Source organism: Ornithorhynchus anatinus, chromosome X5 (genome assembly GCF_004115215.2).
Source record: "Ornithorhynchus anatinus isolate Pmale09 chromosome X5, mOrnAna1.pri.v4, whole genome shotgun sequence".
In the NCBI taxonomy this organism is placed as follows: Eukaryota; Metazoa; Chordata; class Mammalia; order Monotremata; family Ornithorhynchidae; genus Ornithorhynchus; species Ornithorhynchus anatinus.
In genome coordinates, this window is record NC_041753.1 from 5020676 (window position 1) to 5035105 (window position 14430).

The 14430-nt window shown below is 58.2% G+C and overlaps 1 protein-coding gene across 1 annotated transcript; it reads right to left on the reverse strand.

The window, feature by feature from the left end:
- Nucleotides 1-1827: 1827 nt before the first annotated feature.
- LOC114808120 (T-lymphocyte surface antigen Ly-9-like) lies at nucleotides 1828-14198 on the reverse strand. The gene is made up of 8 exons (XM_029055656.1): nucleotides 14105-14198; nucleotides 13594-13684; nucleotides 7257-7589; nucleotides 6572-6868; nucleotides 5179-5295; nucleotides 3715-3782; nucleotides 3472-3598; nucleotides 1828-2080 (listed from the first exon to the last, which is right to left on the reverse strand). Exons 2-7 carry the CDS (start codon nucleotides 13664-13666, stop codon nucleotides 3494-3496), a joined length of 993 nt encoding a protein of 330 aa, XP_028911489.1. The 5' UTR covers nucleotides 13667-13684; nucleotides 14105-14198; the 3' UTR covers nucleotides 1828-2080; nucleotides 3472-3493.
- Between the last annotated feature and the right edge of the window lie 232 nt (nucleotides 14199-14430).

The window sequence follows — 14430 nt, forward strand, 5'->3', positions numbered from 1 at the left end:
CCGGGAGGATCCAGCAGAACGATAAACCGACACGTTCCCTGCCCACGGCGAGCTTACAGTCTAGAGGGGGAGGCGGGCGTCAATGGAGATAAATCAAGCCATGGGGGGGCCCCCGGTGTCCCCCGCGAACGCGAGGCCAGAAGACGCCCCAGGAGAGCGGGTGTGCGGTGCTTTGCTGTGTGACCCTGGACCGGTCACTTCACTTCCCTGCCCCTTCGGTTCCCTCATCTGGGAAATGGAGATCCGCTCATTCATTCGTTCAGTTGTTTTTATTGAGCGCCCATGGTGCGCAGAACGGTGTACTAAGCGCTTGGGAGAGGACGATGGAACAAGAAACAGACACGTTCCCTGCCCGCAGCGAGCTCGTAGTCTAGAGGCGGGGGAGGCAGACGTGAATAAAAAGATAATAAATTACAGACCTTGATCGTAAGCGCCGGACGGCCGTTCTCCCTCCTCCTTAGACCGTGAGCCCCGCACGGGACCCACTTATCGTCTACCCCAGCGTTTAGTACAGTGCTTGACGCACGGGGAGCGCTTGACGGATACCACGGAGAGGAGACGGACGCTTAAAATCAGAATTTCCAATGTCTGATTGGAGAAGCAGCGTGGCCGAATGGAAAGAGCTCGGGGCCCGGGAGTCAGAGGACCCGGGTTCTGATCCCGGCTCCGCCGGTTGCCGGCCTCGCGACCCGGGGCGAGCCGCTTCGCTTCTCCGGACCTCAGTTTCTTCAACCGTACGAGGAGGAGTTAATCCTCCCACTTGGACTGTGAGCCCCGTGCGAGACAGGGACCGTGTCGGGCAGGAGGTCAGTCGACTGTACTCACTGAGGGCTCGCTGCGTGCAGAGCGCTGCGCTGAGCGCTCGGGAAGGGACAACAGATGGATCAGCGGGCACGTTGCCCGCCCAGCGCTTAGAACGGCCATCGACACGTAGTAAGCGCTTAACAGATACCGTTAAAAAAGCAAACGCGCACAGAGAGAGGTAAAAAAAAAATCAAATGAACGGGGATCGGGGCCGTAGCTAGTCGGAGACCGGGCCGGCTGGAAACCGGACCGACGGCGATGAAATCGGATGGCTGGTCGCCCTAAGCGGAATCACCCAGGTGCCTCCGTCACTCTCCCGCTGTGGGAGCTCGGGCAATCCCGTGCCTCGGTTTCCTCATCTGGAAAACGGGGGTTCAGTACCCGCTCTCCTTCCCACCCTCGATGCGAGCCCCGAGGGGGACCGAGAATCTGGGGCGACGGTCGTGGGGAAGGAGCGTGGCCTGGTGGCTGGAGCAGCGGCCTGGGAGGCGGAAGGATCCGGGTTCCAATCCCCCCTCCGCCACTCGTCTGCTGGGCGACCTTGGGCGAGTCGCTTCACTTCTCCGGGCCTCGCTTCCCTCATCCGCCGAACGGGCTGGAGCCGGCGAGCCCCACGTGGGACAGGGACCGCGTCCGACCCGATTTGCCCGTCTCCGCCCCTTACCAACTCCCCCCGGTTATTGTTCTTCTCTTGCCTCTATCCCGGGGTTTACCGAAGTGCTTGGCGCAGAGCAGGCATTGAACGAATATCGCAATTACTAGGTTTTCTGGGGGGATTGGGATCCGGGAAGCGACGGGAGCGGCCCTTCTCAGAATCGGCCGTGCGCCTGGCCAAGGGGAAGTCGCCAAGGGTGACGCCGAGCTGTGGAAAACCCTCTGACCTCAAAGCATTGTCCGGGGCTCGACCTCTCCCGGCCCGATGTACCCAGAGGAGGAAGTTTATGTGAGAGTCAGCTTCCGATCCCCGGGTGTGGACAGGGTTCGGGGTGGGGAGGGTCACGGGGGGGGGGGGGGCGGGCGGGGAGACGGCCTGGGGGGAAGGGAGGGAAGCCGCTCACAGGCCGGGAGGGTCTAAGCCGAAGCCTGCCGCCGGGGAAGACTTCCTCAGCACCCCCCGCCAAAACACAAGTCCCCCTCCCGACCCCGGCCGCCTTCAGCGACGCGGCCGGGGGTTCGTAATTTGTCGGAAGGGGCCATCCGGGAGGGCCGAACCTTTTCCGGTGGGGTTGGATGTGTCCGCTTGAGGGCCGAGGGTCCGCTGTCCCCGTCGAGGGGCCTGCGGAGACAGGAAGGGGACAGTTACCCGGACTCTGTTGTGCTGGACTCTCCCGAGCCCTTAGCACGGTGCTCCGCACGCGGAAGGTACTCAATTAAGGCCTGGGCCGTGCAGGGACTCTGTCCGACCCAGTTTGCTAATGATGTTGGCATCTGTTAAGCGCTTACTATGTGCAGAGCACTGTTCTAAGTGCTGAGGGAGATACAGGGTCATCAGGTTGTCCCGCGTGGGGCTCCCAGTTAATCCCCATTTTCCAGATGGGGTCGCCGAGGCCCAGAGAAGTGAAGTGACATGCCCGCAGTCACCCAGCTGCCAAGTGGCAGAGCCGGGATTCGAACCCATGACCTCTGACTCCCAAGCCCGGGCTCTTGCCACTGAGCCACGCTGCTTCTCTACGTATAGTACGAATATTAAGCACTTCATTCATTCATTCATTCATTCATTCATTCATTCATTCATTCATTCGATCGATCGATCGAAGAGGCAGAACCACCCGCGGGGCTTGTGCCGGCAATGATGATAAGACTGATGGTATTTGTTAGGCGCTTACTATGCGCCAAGCACCGTTCTAAGCGCTGGGGGAGCTGCAAGGTAATCAGGTTGTCCCACGTGGGGCTCCCAGTCAATGGAAAGAGCCCGGGTTTGGGAGTCAGAGGTCACGGGTTCGAATCCCGGCTCTGCCACTTGTCAGCTGGGTGACTGGGGGCGAGTCGCTTCACTTCTCGGGGCCTCGGTTCCCTCCTCTGCAAAAGGGGGTTGAAGACCGGGAGCCTCACGCGGGACAACCTGATGACCCTATATCTACCCCAGTGCTTAGAACGGTGCTCTGCACGTAGTAGGCGCTTAACAGATACCAACATTTATTCATCCCCATTTTCCGGATGAGGGAACTGAGGCGCAGAGAAGTGAAGCGACTTGCCCACAGTCATACAGCTGACAAGCGGCGGAGCCGGGATTAGAATCCGCGACCATACCACTGATGACAATGACGTCCCCCTCTAGACCGGAAAGGCGACGCGGGCAGGGCCCACGTCTACCGACTCCGTCTCGCTGGACTCTGCCGAGCGCTCGGCCCAGCTCTCTGCCCGTGGTAATAATAGTAAGAAGAAGAAGGATGCCATCCGTTAAGCGCTTACTATGTGCAAAGCACTGTTCTGGACGCTGGGGAGGATACAAGGTGATCAGGCTGTCCCCCTTGGGAGTCACAGTCTTCAAGCCCATTTTTACAGATGAGGTCACTGAGGCGCAGAGGAGTGGACTGACTCACCCGGAGTCACCCAGCGGACAAGTGGCGGAGCCGGGATTTGAACCCATGACCTCTGCCTCCCCAGCCCACGCTCTCCCACTGAGCCACGCTGGTAGGCGTTCACTAAATAGGCCCGGGCGGTTACCGGACGCGCGGGGCCGGTGCGGCTACGTCTTCCTCCGCGGGGGTCTGGAGGGAATCCTCTGGACCTCGCTGTAGATGGTCGACGGGCAGTTCCGGCTCTCGGCCGACGGGCCGCTTTGACCGAGTTCCTGCCGGCGGGAGAGACGGAGGGGGCTCAGGCGGGGGGCGTCCAGGCAGCTCCGGGCATCGCCCGCGTCTCGCCGGGGGGCGGGGGGGGGGCCCGGGACCACCCACCCACACCCACCTGGTAGTGGTCCACGGGGAGGTTGGGCCGTCTCAGCTCGGCGTAGTGGATTTCCTCGTCGCCGACTTCTGAGGGACGGACCCGAGAGATTCAGTCATTCATTCAGTCGTACTTCTCGGGCCCTTACCGTGTGCTGAGCACTGTACCGAACGCTTGGGAGAGGGGAGTGGGACCGTACGCAGCCACATTCTCCGCCCACAGAGCTTATAGTCTAGAGAGAAGCGGCGACTCAGTGGCCAGAGCCTGGCCTTGGGAGTCAGAGGTCGTGGGTTCCAATCCCGGCTCCGCCACTCGTCAGCTGGTTGACCTTGGGCAAGTTACTTCACTTCTCTGGGCCTCAGTTCCCTCGTCTGGAAAATGGGGATGTAGACGGTGAGCCCTACGTGGGACCGCCTGATAACCCCAGCGCTCAGAACCGTGCTTGGCACACAGTAAGAGCTTAACAGATATTATTATAGAGACTATAATAATTCTCTCTAATATAATGTAATTCATATAATATATATATATAATATAATGGAAAGAGCCCGGGCTCGGGACTCAGAGGCCGTGGGTTCTAATGCCGGCTCCGCCATTTGTCTACTGGGTGATTTGGGGCAAGTCGTTTCACTTCTCCGAGCCTCAGTTACCTCATCTGTAAAATGGCGATTAAGACTGTGAGCCCCGTGGGGGACGACCTGATCACCTTGTATCCTCCCCAGCGCTTAGAACAGTGCTCGGCACACAGTAGGCGCTTAACAAATGCCATCATCATCATTAGGGAAGCAGCGTGGCTCAGTGGAAAGAGCCTGGGCTTCAGAGTCAGAGGCCATGGGTTCGACTCCCGGCTCTGCCACTTGTCAGCTGGGTGACTTTGGGCGAGTCACTTCACTTCTCGGTGCCTCAGTTACCTCATCTGTAAAATGGGGATTAACTGGGAGCCTCAGATGGGACAACCTGATGACCCTGTATCTCCCCCAGCACCTAAAACAGTGCTCTGCACATAGTAAGCGCTTAACAAATACCAACATTATTATTATTATTATTAGAGGGGGAGACAGACATTAATAGAAAGGAATATTTGGGGAGGGTCCCAGCCGCCTGAACCCCCAAATCCACCCCCAGCGGGAGCTGTGTCCCGAAGCCCCCTGTATCTCCCCTTCCTCCTCATTTCTTGAGCACTTACTACGTGTCGGGCACTGTACTAAACGTCGAGGTGGATCCAAGCGAATCGGGTTGGACCCAGTCCCTGTCCCACAAGGGGCTCACATCTTCATCCTCATCTTCCAGCTGACGTAACTGAGGGCCAGAGAAGTGAAGTGACCAGTCCAGGGTCACGCAGAAGGTGAGTGGCGGAGCCGGGATGAGAACCCAGGTCCTTCGGACTCCCGGGCCCGGGCTCTCCCCACTAGGCCGCCCCGTCTCTCCACGCACGCGTGGGGCGGGGAGATGGAGTCTCCCGAGCCCCGACGGGATGTCGCCTACCTCTCGCGGCCGACGCCTTCTCCCTCTTCTTCATTTTCCAGAACCACAGCACAGCCCCGAGGGTCACCAGGATCACGGAAATTAATACTATTGCCATATACAGCCATTTCGCGGGACCTGCAATCCCATAATTCGGAGTCAGGGTTGGGGGCTTGGGGGGGGGGCCTGGGGAGGGGGTCAGGAGTCAGAGGTCAGGGGTCAGCACACTACCAGGACCCAGCCTAGCATCCGTGGTCGGGATGGAGCTGGGGGGTGGCGAGAGGGGTTGAGGGGGAGGATCGCAAGGAGAGAGAAGAGGGTCCGGAGTGTGGGCCGGTGAGACCTTCCGTGTGTCTGCCACTAATAGTAATAATTCCGGTGTTTGTTAAGCGCTTACTCTGTGTCACACCCTGTGCTAAGCGCTGGGGTGGATACAAGCCAGTGAGGTTGGACCCAATCCCCGCCCCACGCGGGGCTCACCGGCTCAATCCCCATTTTCCACATGAGGGAACTGAGGCCCAGAGAAGTGAAGCGACTTGTCCCAGAGCAGACAAGCGGCAGAGCCGGGATCAGAACCCGTGACCTTCTGATCCCCAGGCTCGGGCTCTATCCACTAGGCCCTGCTGCTTCCTAACAACAATAATAATACTAGCCTTCTAGACAGTAAACTCATTATTAGGAAGGGAACGTGCCTACTGATTCCGCTGTACTGTGCTCTGCACGTAGTAAGTGCTCAATTAAATTCGAGGACCCGGCCCAGTGCTCTGCACACGGTAGGGGCTCAATAGGTACGATTGAACGAACACCAATGGCTGGTAAAAAAGACAACGATAATAATTGTGGAATCTGTCAAGCGCTTTCTAGGGATCGAGCACTGTAGTGAGCAAAAGGGCAGATAGCAAATCATCAGATCCCACGTGGGGCTCCCGGTCTAAACAGGAGGGAGAATGGGGATTGAATCCCCACTTTTCAGATCAATTTATCAATCGGTGCTATTTATTAGGGAACTGAGGCCCGGAGAATTTAAGCGGCTTGCCCAAGGTCGCACAGCAGACAACGGGTGGAGCCTGGATTAGAACCCGGGTCCTCTGACTCCCAGGCCCGGGTTTTTTCCGTCACCCTCCCGAGCGCTTAGCACAGTGCTCTGCTCACGGTAAGCGCTCGATAAATACGACTGAATGAATGAATCGGTCCAGGGGCAGGGCAGTGGACCAGTCGGAATGATGGCAGCAGATGCCCTAGGCGGAGGTCACCCAGTCCCTGTGGGGGAGAGCGGGGAGTCCGGAGGGGTCGTGGGGGTTGGGGCACGGGTGGGAGGAGACACCCCAAGAGTCTTCCTCAGTTTCGACAGCAGGATGGTGTGGGGACCCCCGAATTCATTCGAACTGCCGGGTTCCTTTAGTGGAGGACTCACGTGGGGCGCAGTGGTCCCCGAGTTGGACGGAGGCGTTTCTCTCCTGGGCGGGAGAGCGGGCCAGGCAGGTGAAGACGTCGTCGGGATGGACCGAGGACAGGGCCAGGTTCAGGGTCCGGCGGTCGGGGGACAGCCCCCGCCGCTCCGCCGCGGCCAGCTCCCCCGGGGGGTCCCCCTTCCTCCAGCTCACGGACACGGCCGCCCCCGCCCCCGGCAGCCGACACTCCAGGGTGAAGTTACACCGGCCCGACGTCCGGCTCCCGGGCCGCAGATGGATCTCGGGGAGGGGGACCGGCTCTGACGGAGGAGAGGAAGTGGGGGTCAGGGCCCGGGGGAGCAGCCGGACAGGGGACCCCCCAACCCCTCGCCCCCACGATGCGGAGACTCGGTGGATGCCCCCATTTGGAAGAGGGGGAAAGCGAGGCGGGGGAAGAGGCGGCTGGGGCCTTGGTCTCTGTGGCCGCCCCGGGAGGCGGCGGCGGGAGGGGGACGAGAAGGGGTGGGGGGAGATGGGGTGGACGCTGAGGCGCAGGGTGACGGGGGAGAGGGGACGTCTCGGCCTTGGCTACCGGGGGGGATCCGGGTGAAGCGACTCGACGCGGGGCGGACCGTGAGGTGACCGCCCGCCCGCCCTCGGGGTCCGGCCCGGCGGAGGGCCCCCCGCCCCGCCGAGACCCCTTCTCACCGTACACCGCCAGGGTGAAGACCTCCTTCTGGAAGGGTCCTGACCGGAATCTGGCTTGCATGTCGTAGGTGCCGCTGTCCTCAGGGGTCACATCCAGTAACTGCAGGAAGCCCTTGGGGACCACGTGGACCCTCCGTCTGTATCTCTCGTGGGTCCAGTTGGGCGAGAGCCCCGGGGGCCCGAGCGTGAGCTCCATGATAGTCAGATTCTTGGTCGCGAAGGTCCATTCGAGCACCCTTAAGTCCGAGGTCTGAGAGACGTTGAGGCGGAAAAGGGCGGACTCTCCCCGCGTGTGATTCATGGGGGGCCCCTGCGCCCCAACGATCCAGGCACCTACGACACGGGGGATGGACCCTCAACAAGGGGGCGATCCGGCCACCACAGGCAGGAAACTGCCGGACCAGGGGTCGCCACAGGGCCCGACTTCCAACGGTGAGCATCGGGGGTCGACTGGGGGGGCCCAGAGAGGAAGGGGAGCAGGTGGGCCGGGGCGCATGGGGGACCGGAAGGAGGGGAGCAGGTGGGGACAACCGGGGCGGGGAGGGGCGGGCAGGCAGGCGAGAGCTCGGGAAGTGCAGAAGCCTGCAAAGAGCGAGCGGCGGGCAGGCCGCTAGATTGTGGGTTCCCATGCCGCCTCGGCCTGCAGACGCCGTGCGTCCCTGGGCCAGCTCCTCCCCCTCTCTGGGCCTCGCTCCCCACCCCGGGACGGCAGGAGGAGCGGGGGACCCGGGGGGCGGGGGGGCGGGGGGTCCCGCGCCCCGAGCGACGAGGTCGAGCCGACCTCAGCGCGCCCCCGAACCCTCGCGGACACCGGATTTACAGAAAAACCGTTCCCACGGGAAACCCGAACCAGAAACGACGGCCGCATTTGAGGGGCCCCGGCTGAGATCTGCCGGTTCCTCTATGACGTGCGACCGGCCTCCTCCCTCACCTCGCCGGAGTCACTTAACCGCTCTGGGCCTCGCTTTCTTCATCTGTAAAATGGGGCCGGGACCTCGGCTCCCCCTCCCTCTTACGCCGCGAGCTCAAGATAAGACAGGGCCTGCGTCCGGTCAGACCGTCTCCCATCGACCCTCCCAGAGCTTGCTCCTCAAAGTGAGCGCTTAATATATATCATAATAATAATAGAGAAGCAGCGTGGCTCAGTGGAAAGAGCACGGGCTTTGGAGTCAGAGGTCATGAGTTCGAATCCCGGCTCCGCCACTTGTCAGCTGTGTGACCGTGGGCGAGTCACTTAACTTCTCTGTGCCTCAGTTACCTCATCTGTAAAATGGGGATGAAGACCGTGAGCCCCACGTGGGACAACCCGATTCCCTTGTGTCTACCCCAGCGCTTAGAACAGTGCTCTGCACGTAGTAAGCGCTTAACAAATACCAACATTATTAATGACTGGAGAAGCAGCGGGGCCTAGTGGGTAGAGTCCGGGCCTGGGTATCAGAAGGGTCTGGGTTCTCATCTGCCGTGTGACCGTGGATAAGTCACTTGACTTCTCTGGGCCTCGGGTCCCCCATCTGGAAAATGGGGATGAAAGCTGGGAGCACCCTCTGGGAAAGGGACTGCATTCAATCCGATTTACCCCAGCGTTTAGAACAGTGCTTGCCGCATAGTAAACGCTTAACAAACACCACGAGTATTATTATTATTATTATTAATGGCTGGTACAATATGATCTCAGTATAAGCCAACTGCCGGATCGAACGCAGCGTCTGGCCTGCGAGGGACTCATAACCTAAAGGGAGGGGCAGGGGGATTTCATCCCCATTTTATGAAGGAGGAAACCGAGGCCCAGAGAAGTTAAGTGACTTGCTCAAGGTCAGCCTGCAGGCAGCGGGGTTGTAACTCAGCTCCCCCGACTCCCCGGAGAATGTCCTCTCATGTATTTGTTTATTTTTAAGGAATCTGTTTAAACACTCATTACTCCTCCCGCCTCTTCAAAGATCGAAGGCTCGTCTCTTCCAGGAGGGCTTCCCTGACTAAGCCCTCTGGTCCCCTTTTCATTCACCCACCGGGCTACAAGGCTGGAGGTGGAAACCCCTCCCCGTGGGCTGAAAACACTCAATCATTCGATGGTATTTACTAAGCGCTCACTATGTGCAGAGCACTGGACTAAACGCTTGGGAGAGGCCTGAAGCGGCGTGGCCTAGTGGATAGAGCCCGGGCCTGGGAGCCGGAAGGTCACGGGTTCTAATCCTCACTCCGCCGCTTGTCCTCTGTGTGACCTCAGGCCAGTTCCCTTCACTTCTCTGGGCCTCAGTTACCTCGTCTGGAAAATGGGGAATAAGACCGTGAGCCCCGTACGATCGAATGGCAGGGGATGTGTCCGACCCGGTTTGCTTCTGTCCCTCCCAGTGCTTAATATGGTGCCTGGCACATAGTAAGCGCTTAATAAATACCCTGATTGTTATTTTATTATTCTTACAACAGAATTAGCAGACACATTCCCTGTCCATAACGAGTTTACATTCCACAGGCGCTCTCCTCACTCCTCATATCACTGCTGACCTACTAAGGGCGTCATGGTTTAGTGGAAAGAGCCTGGACTTGGGAGTCAGAGGTCATGGGTTCTAATCCCGCCTCCGCCATTTATCAGCTGTGTGACTTTGGGCAAGTCACTTCACTTCTCTGTGCCTCAGTTACCTCATCTGTAAAATGGGGATTAAGACCGTGAGCCCCACGGGGGACAACCTGGTTACCTCGTATCAACCCCAGCGCTTAGAACAGTGCTTTGCATATAGTAAGCGCTTAACAAATACCGTAATAATAGAGCCCGGGCTTAGGAGTCAGAAGGACCTGGGTTCTAATGCCGGTCCCGCCACACGTCTGCTGGGTGACCGTGGGCAGGTCACTTCGCGTCTCTGGGCCTCGGTTCCCCCATCGGAAACACGGGGATGACGACGGTGAACGCCCCGTGGGATCTGATTAGCTTTATCTCCCCCAGTGCTTAGAGCAGTGCTGGACACCTAGCAAGCGCTTAACAGATCCAATCATTATCATTATTACCAAGGATTAATCGGGCGTTCGAACCCACGCACTTTGAGTCAGACGGTCCGGTGCCCCGGTTCCGCCGGGGAATCCTCTCTGGAGGAACGGACAGCTGTGGGGTTCGGACACGGTCCTCTGAGCCCCCGGGGTGGGACGTGGGGGAGGAGGAGATAGAGGCAGCAACGGAAGGGACAGGAAACCCGACCGGATGAAGGGGAGACGGGAGTCCGGCCCGGGAGACTTGGGGGGGAAGGGCGGCCCGGGAGATTCTGGGACGGGGATCATTAGCCTCTGGGGTCAACTCTCGGTTGTTAATAATAATGATGTTGGTATTGATTAAGCGCTTACTATGTGGGCACTGTTCTAAGTGCTGGACCAAAGAAAAGACGGATCGACCACTTAATCAAATGTATTCACCGAGCGCTTACTGTGTTCCAGACCCTGCACTGAACACTAATCACTCCCCCCCTCCTTCATAGATCAAAGACCCACCTCCTCCAGGAGGGCTTCCCTGACTAAGCCCTCTGGTCCCCTTTTCATTCACCCACCGGGCTACAAGGCTGTAAGGCGGAAACCCGAGCGGTTGGGAGAGTACCCGAAAACAGATGCGTTCCCTGCCCGAAACGAAGTTGCAGTTTAGAAGCGGAGACAGACATGACTGGAGATAAATAAATGACGGAGATGTGGACATAAGTGGTGTGGGGCCGGGAAGGGGGATGAAGAAAGGGAGTGAGTCAGGGCGACGCAGAAGGGAGCGGGAGAAGAGGAGAGCGGGGGCGGTCTCTCGGAGGAGATGGGCCTTCAGGAAGGCTTTGAGGGAGGGGAGGGTCACTGACTTTCGGATATGAGGTGGGAGGGCGTTCCGGGCCGGAGGCCGGAGGTGGGCGAGGGGTGGGCGGTGAGACGGACGAGGTGGAGGCGCCGTGAGGAGGTTGGCATCGACCGGTCCTGTCAGCCAAACCCCGACCCTCTGGGACGAATAGGGAAAGTTGGGCATTTTGAGGAGAAAGTCCACTCGGTCAGGGATTAGCTCATCCAAAAGGCCGCGCCGGGACAGGTGGCCTGGAGCGGTTTCTCAGACAGGAAGGAAGGGGCGTTCCATCCGTCCGGCCATGCCTCCATCCGCCCATCCATCCGTGGAATTTGGAGCGCTGAATGGATGGCGTTTTGCAAGCGGGGACAGAGGAGGAGGAGGAGGACAAAGGAGGAGTGGAAAGAGAAATGATCAGGTGATGTCAGATGACGGGAAGTAGTGTGGTCTAGTGGTTAGAGCCCGAGACTCAAAAGGATCCGGGGTCTAATTCCCGCTCCGCCGCTTGCTCGCTGCGTGACCTTGGGCAAGTCGCTCATCTTCTCTGGGCCTCAGTTGCCTCATCCGTAGAATGGGGATTAAGACTGGAAGCCCCGCGAAGAACATGGACTGTGTCCAACCAGATTACCGCAGGGATTAGCACAGTGCCTGGCACGGAGTAAGTGCTTTAACAGATGCCTTTAAAAAAAAAACCCTCTCTGTGCCTCAGTTCTCTGCAAAATGGGGATTCAATTCCTGTTCTTCCTCCTACTTCCAACGTAAGCCCCAGCTGGGGCCTGATGATCTTTGTATCTACACCAGTGCTTAGGACAGTGTTTGGCACACAGCGCTTAACAAATACCACGGAGAAAACAACTTCCCCGGGCCTCCGTTCCCTCAGCTGAGCCTCACTGCCCCTCGATGTCGTGTATCTGGCCACCGACCTCTCGCCCACATCCCGCCTCTGGCCCGGAACGCCCTCCCGAAGCAGCGTGATGGGATCGAGCCGACTTTCCTGGGGTCGATTTCCGCAGAGGACCACCAGTGAGATTGTCCCCGCAAGTAGCCCAGTTAAGAACAATTAATAATAATCATCATAATCATGTACTTCGAAAGCGCTTATTAGGTGCCACGAACTGTTCTAAGCACTGGGGTAGATCCGAGTTAATCAGGTAGGTCACAGTCCCCATCCCACTTGGGGCTCCCAGTTTTCATCCCCGTTTTACACATGAGGGAACGGAGGCACAGAGAAGTGAAGTGACTTGCCTGAGGTCACACAGCAGACAGGCGGCGGAGTGGGGATTATAATGGTGGTATTTGTTAAGCGTTGACTGTGTGCCAGGCACTGTACTAAGCGCTGGGGTGGACACAGGTAATCGGGTTGGACACAGTCCCTCTCCCACATGGGGTTCACAGTCTTCACCCCCACTTGACAGATGAGGGAACTGAGGCTCAGAGAAGTGAAGTGACTTGCCCGAGGTCCCACAGCAGATGAGTGGCGGAGATGGGATTAGAACCCAGGTCCTCCTGACTCCCAGGCCAAGCCGCTTCCCTGACGCAGCCCAAGGGTGTGTGACAGGCGGTGGGAGGAGTGTTTTGGGGGGGGGGGTCATTCATCCATTCATTCCTTCAATCACATTTATCGAGCTTTTACTGTGTGCAGAGGGCTTTCATTCATTCATTCAATAGTATTTATTGAGCGCTTGCTGTGTGCAAAGCACTGTACTAAGCACCTGAGAGAGGGAAATGCAAGAACAAACAGACACGTTCCCACAATGAGTTCGCCGTCCAGAGGGGGACAGACATTAGTAAAAATAAAGAAGGGAAAAAAGAAAGAAGGAATGAATGAATGAAAGAAAGAAAGAAGGAAGGAAAGAAAGAAGGAAGGAAAGAGAAAAAGAAAGGAGGGAAGGAATAATAATAATAATGTTGGTATTTGTTAAGCTTACTAGGTGCAGAGCACTGTTCTAAGCTCTAGGGTAGATACAGCGTCATCAGGTTGTCCCTCATGAGGCTCACAATGAATCCCCATTTTACAGATGAGGGAACTGAGGCCCAGAGAAGTAAAGTGACTTGCCCACAGTCACCCAGCTGCCAAGTGGCAGAGCAGGAATTCGAACCCATGACCTCTGACTCCCAAGCCCGGGCTCTTGCCACGGAGCAACGCTGAAAGAAAAAAAGAAAGAAGGAAGGAAAGAAGGAAAGAGAGAGAGAGAGAGGAAGAGAGGAAGAGAGAAGAAAGAAAGAGGAAGAGAAAGAGAGACAGGAAGGAAGGAAGAGGAAGGACAGAGATGTCTTTAAGTGGTGTGGGGTTGGGAAAGGGGGATGAATGAAGACAGCAAGAGAGGGCGATGCAGAAGGGAGTGGGAGAGGAGGAGAGGAGGGTTTAGTCAGGATGGGCTTCTTCCCGTACGGTCCTGGACTGTACTGAGCGCTTGGGAGGGTCCAACAGAACAATAAACAGACACATTCCCTGCCCACTAGGTTTCCTGGGGGGGAAGAGCGGGGTCCTGCGAAATGGGAGATGGCGTGGCTGGGGGTGGGGGGGTGGGGGGGGTCACTCACCCAGCAGGAGGCCGATGGCCCTCAGGAGCCCCGTGGGGTGCGAGGACAAGAGGCCTTGGCAGCTGCTCCTCATCTTTGTCCCTGGAAGGTTCTGTGGGGCATAAAGCTGCCCGGCTGGCCCCTCCCTGGGCTCCTCCCCGTTAGCAACACCCCCCCCACAAACCCCCAGTCCCCTCACCCCCCCCTTATTGGACTCCCCCTCCCAACCCAGATCCTTTCATTTCCCTCCCCCGACTACCTCCCACTTCCTCTTTGGGGAGACCAGCAGGAAGCAGTGGCAAGGAGAAATGCCCAGAGGAGAGGAAAGTGTGGAAGGGCCTGACCGCAGAGGAGGAAGGATGGTGACCCCTGAAAGTTTATGGACTCTGGACCTCGGTTTCCTCATCTGTAAAATGAGTGCGAAATACCTGTCCTCCTTCCCTCTCGGGCCCGGAGCCCCACCGAGAGAGAGTCCGGTCCCCAGGGCTGATAGAGCGATTAATAATAACGACGGTGCCTGTTAAGCACTTACTGTGAGGCGGGCGCCGTACGCGGAGCGTAACGGTGATGATTCTTCGGGGCTTGCTCGGTGCCGTGTCTGGGAGTCAGGAGGACCTGGGTTCTAATCCCGGCTCTGCCACTTCTCTGCTGCTGCGTGACCCTGGGTGAGTCACTTGGCTTCTCTGGGCCTCAGTTCCCTCCTCTGTGCGACGGGGAATTAAAAGCGTGAGCCCCAAGTGGGACAGGGGCTGTGCCTGACCAGATTACCTTGTATCTGTTTAGAACAGAGCTCGGCACATAGTAAGCGCTTAGCAAGTACCGTAATCACTATCGTTTTTCGTTATTACCGAGCGCTGG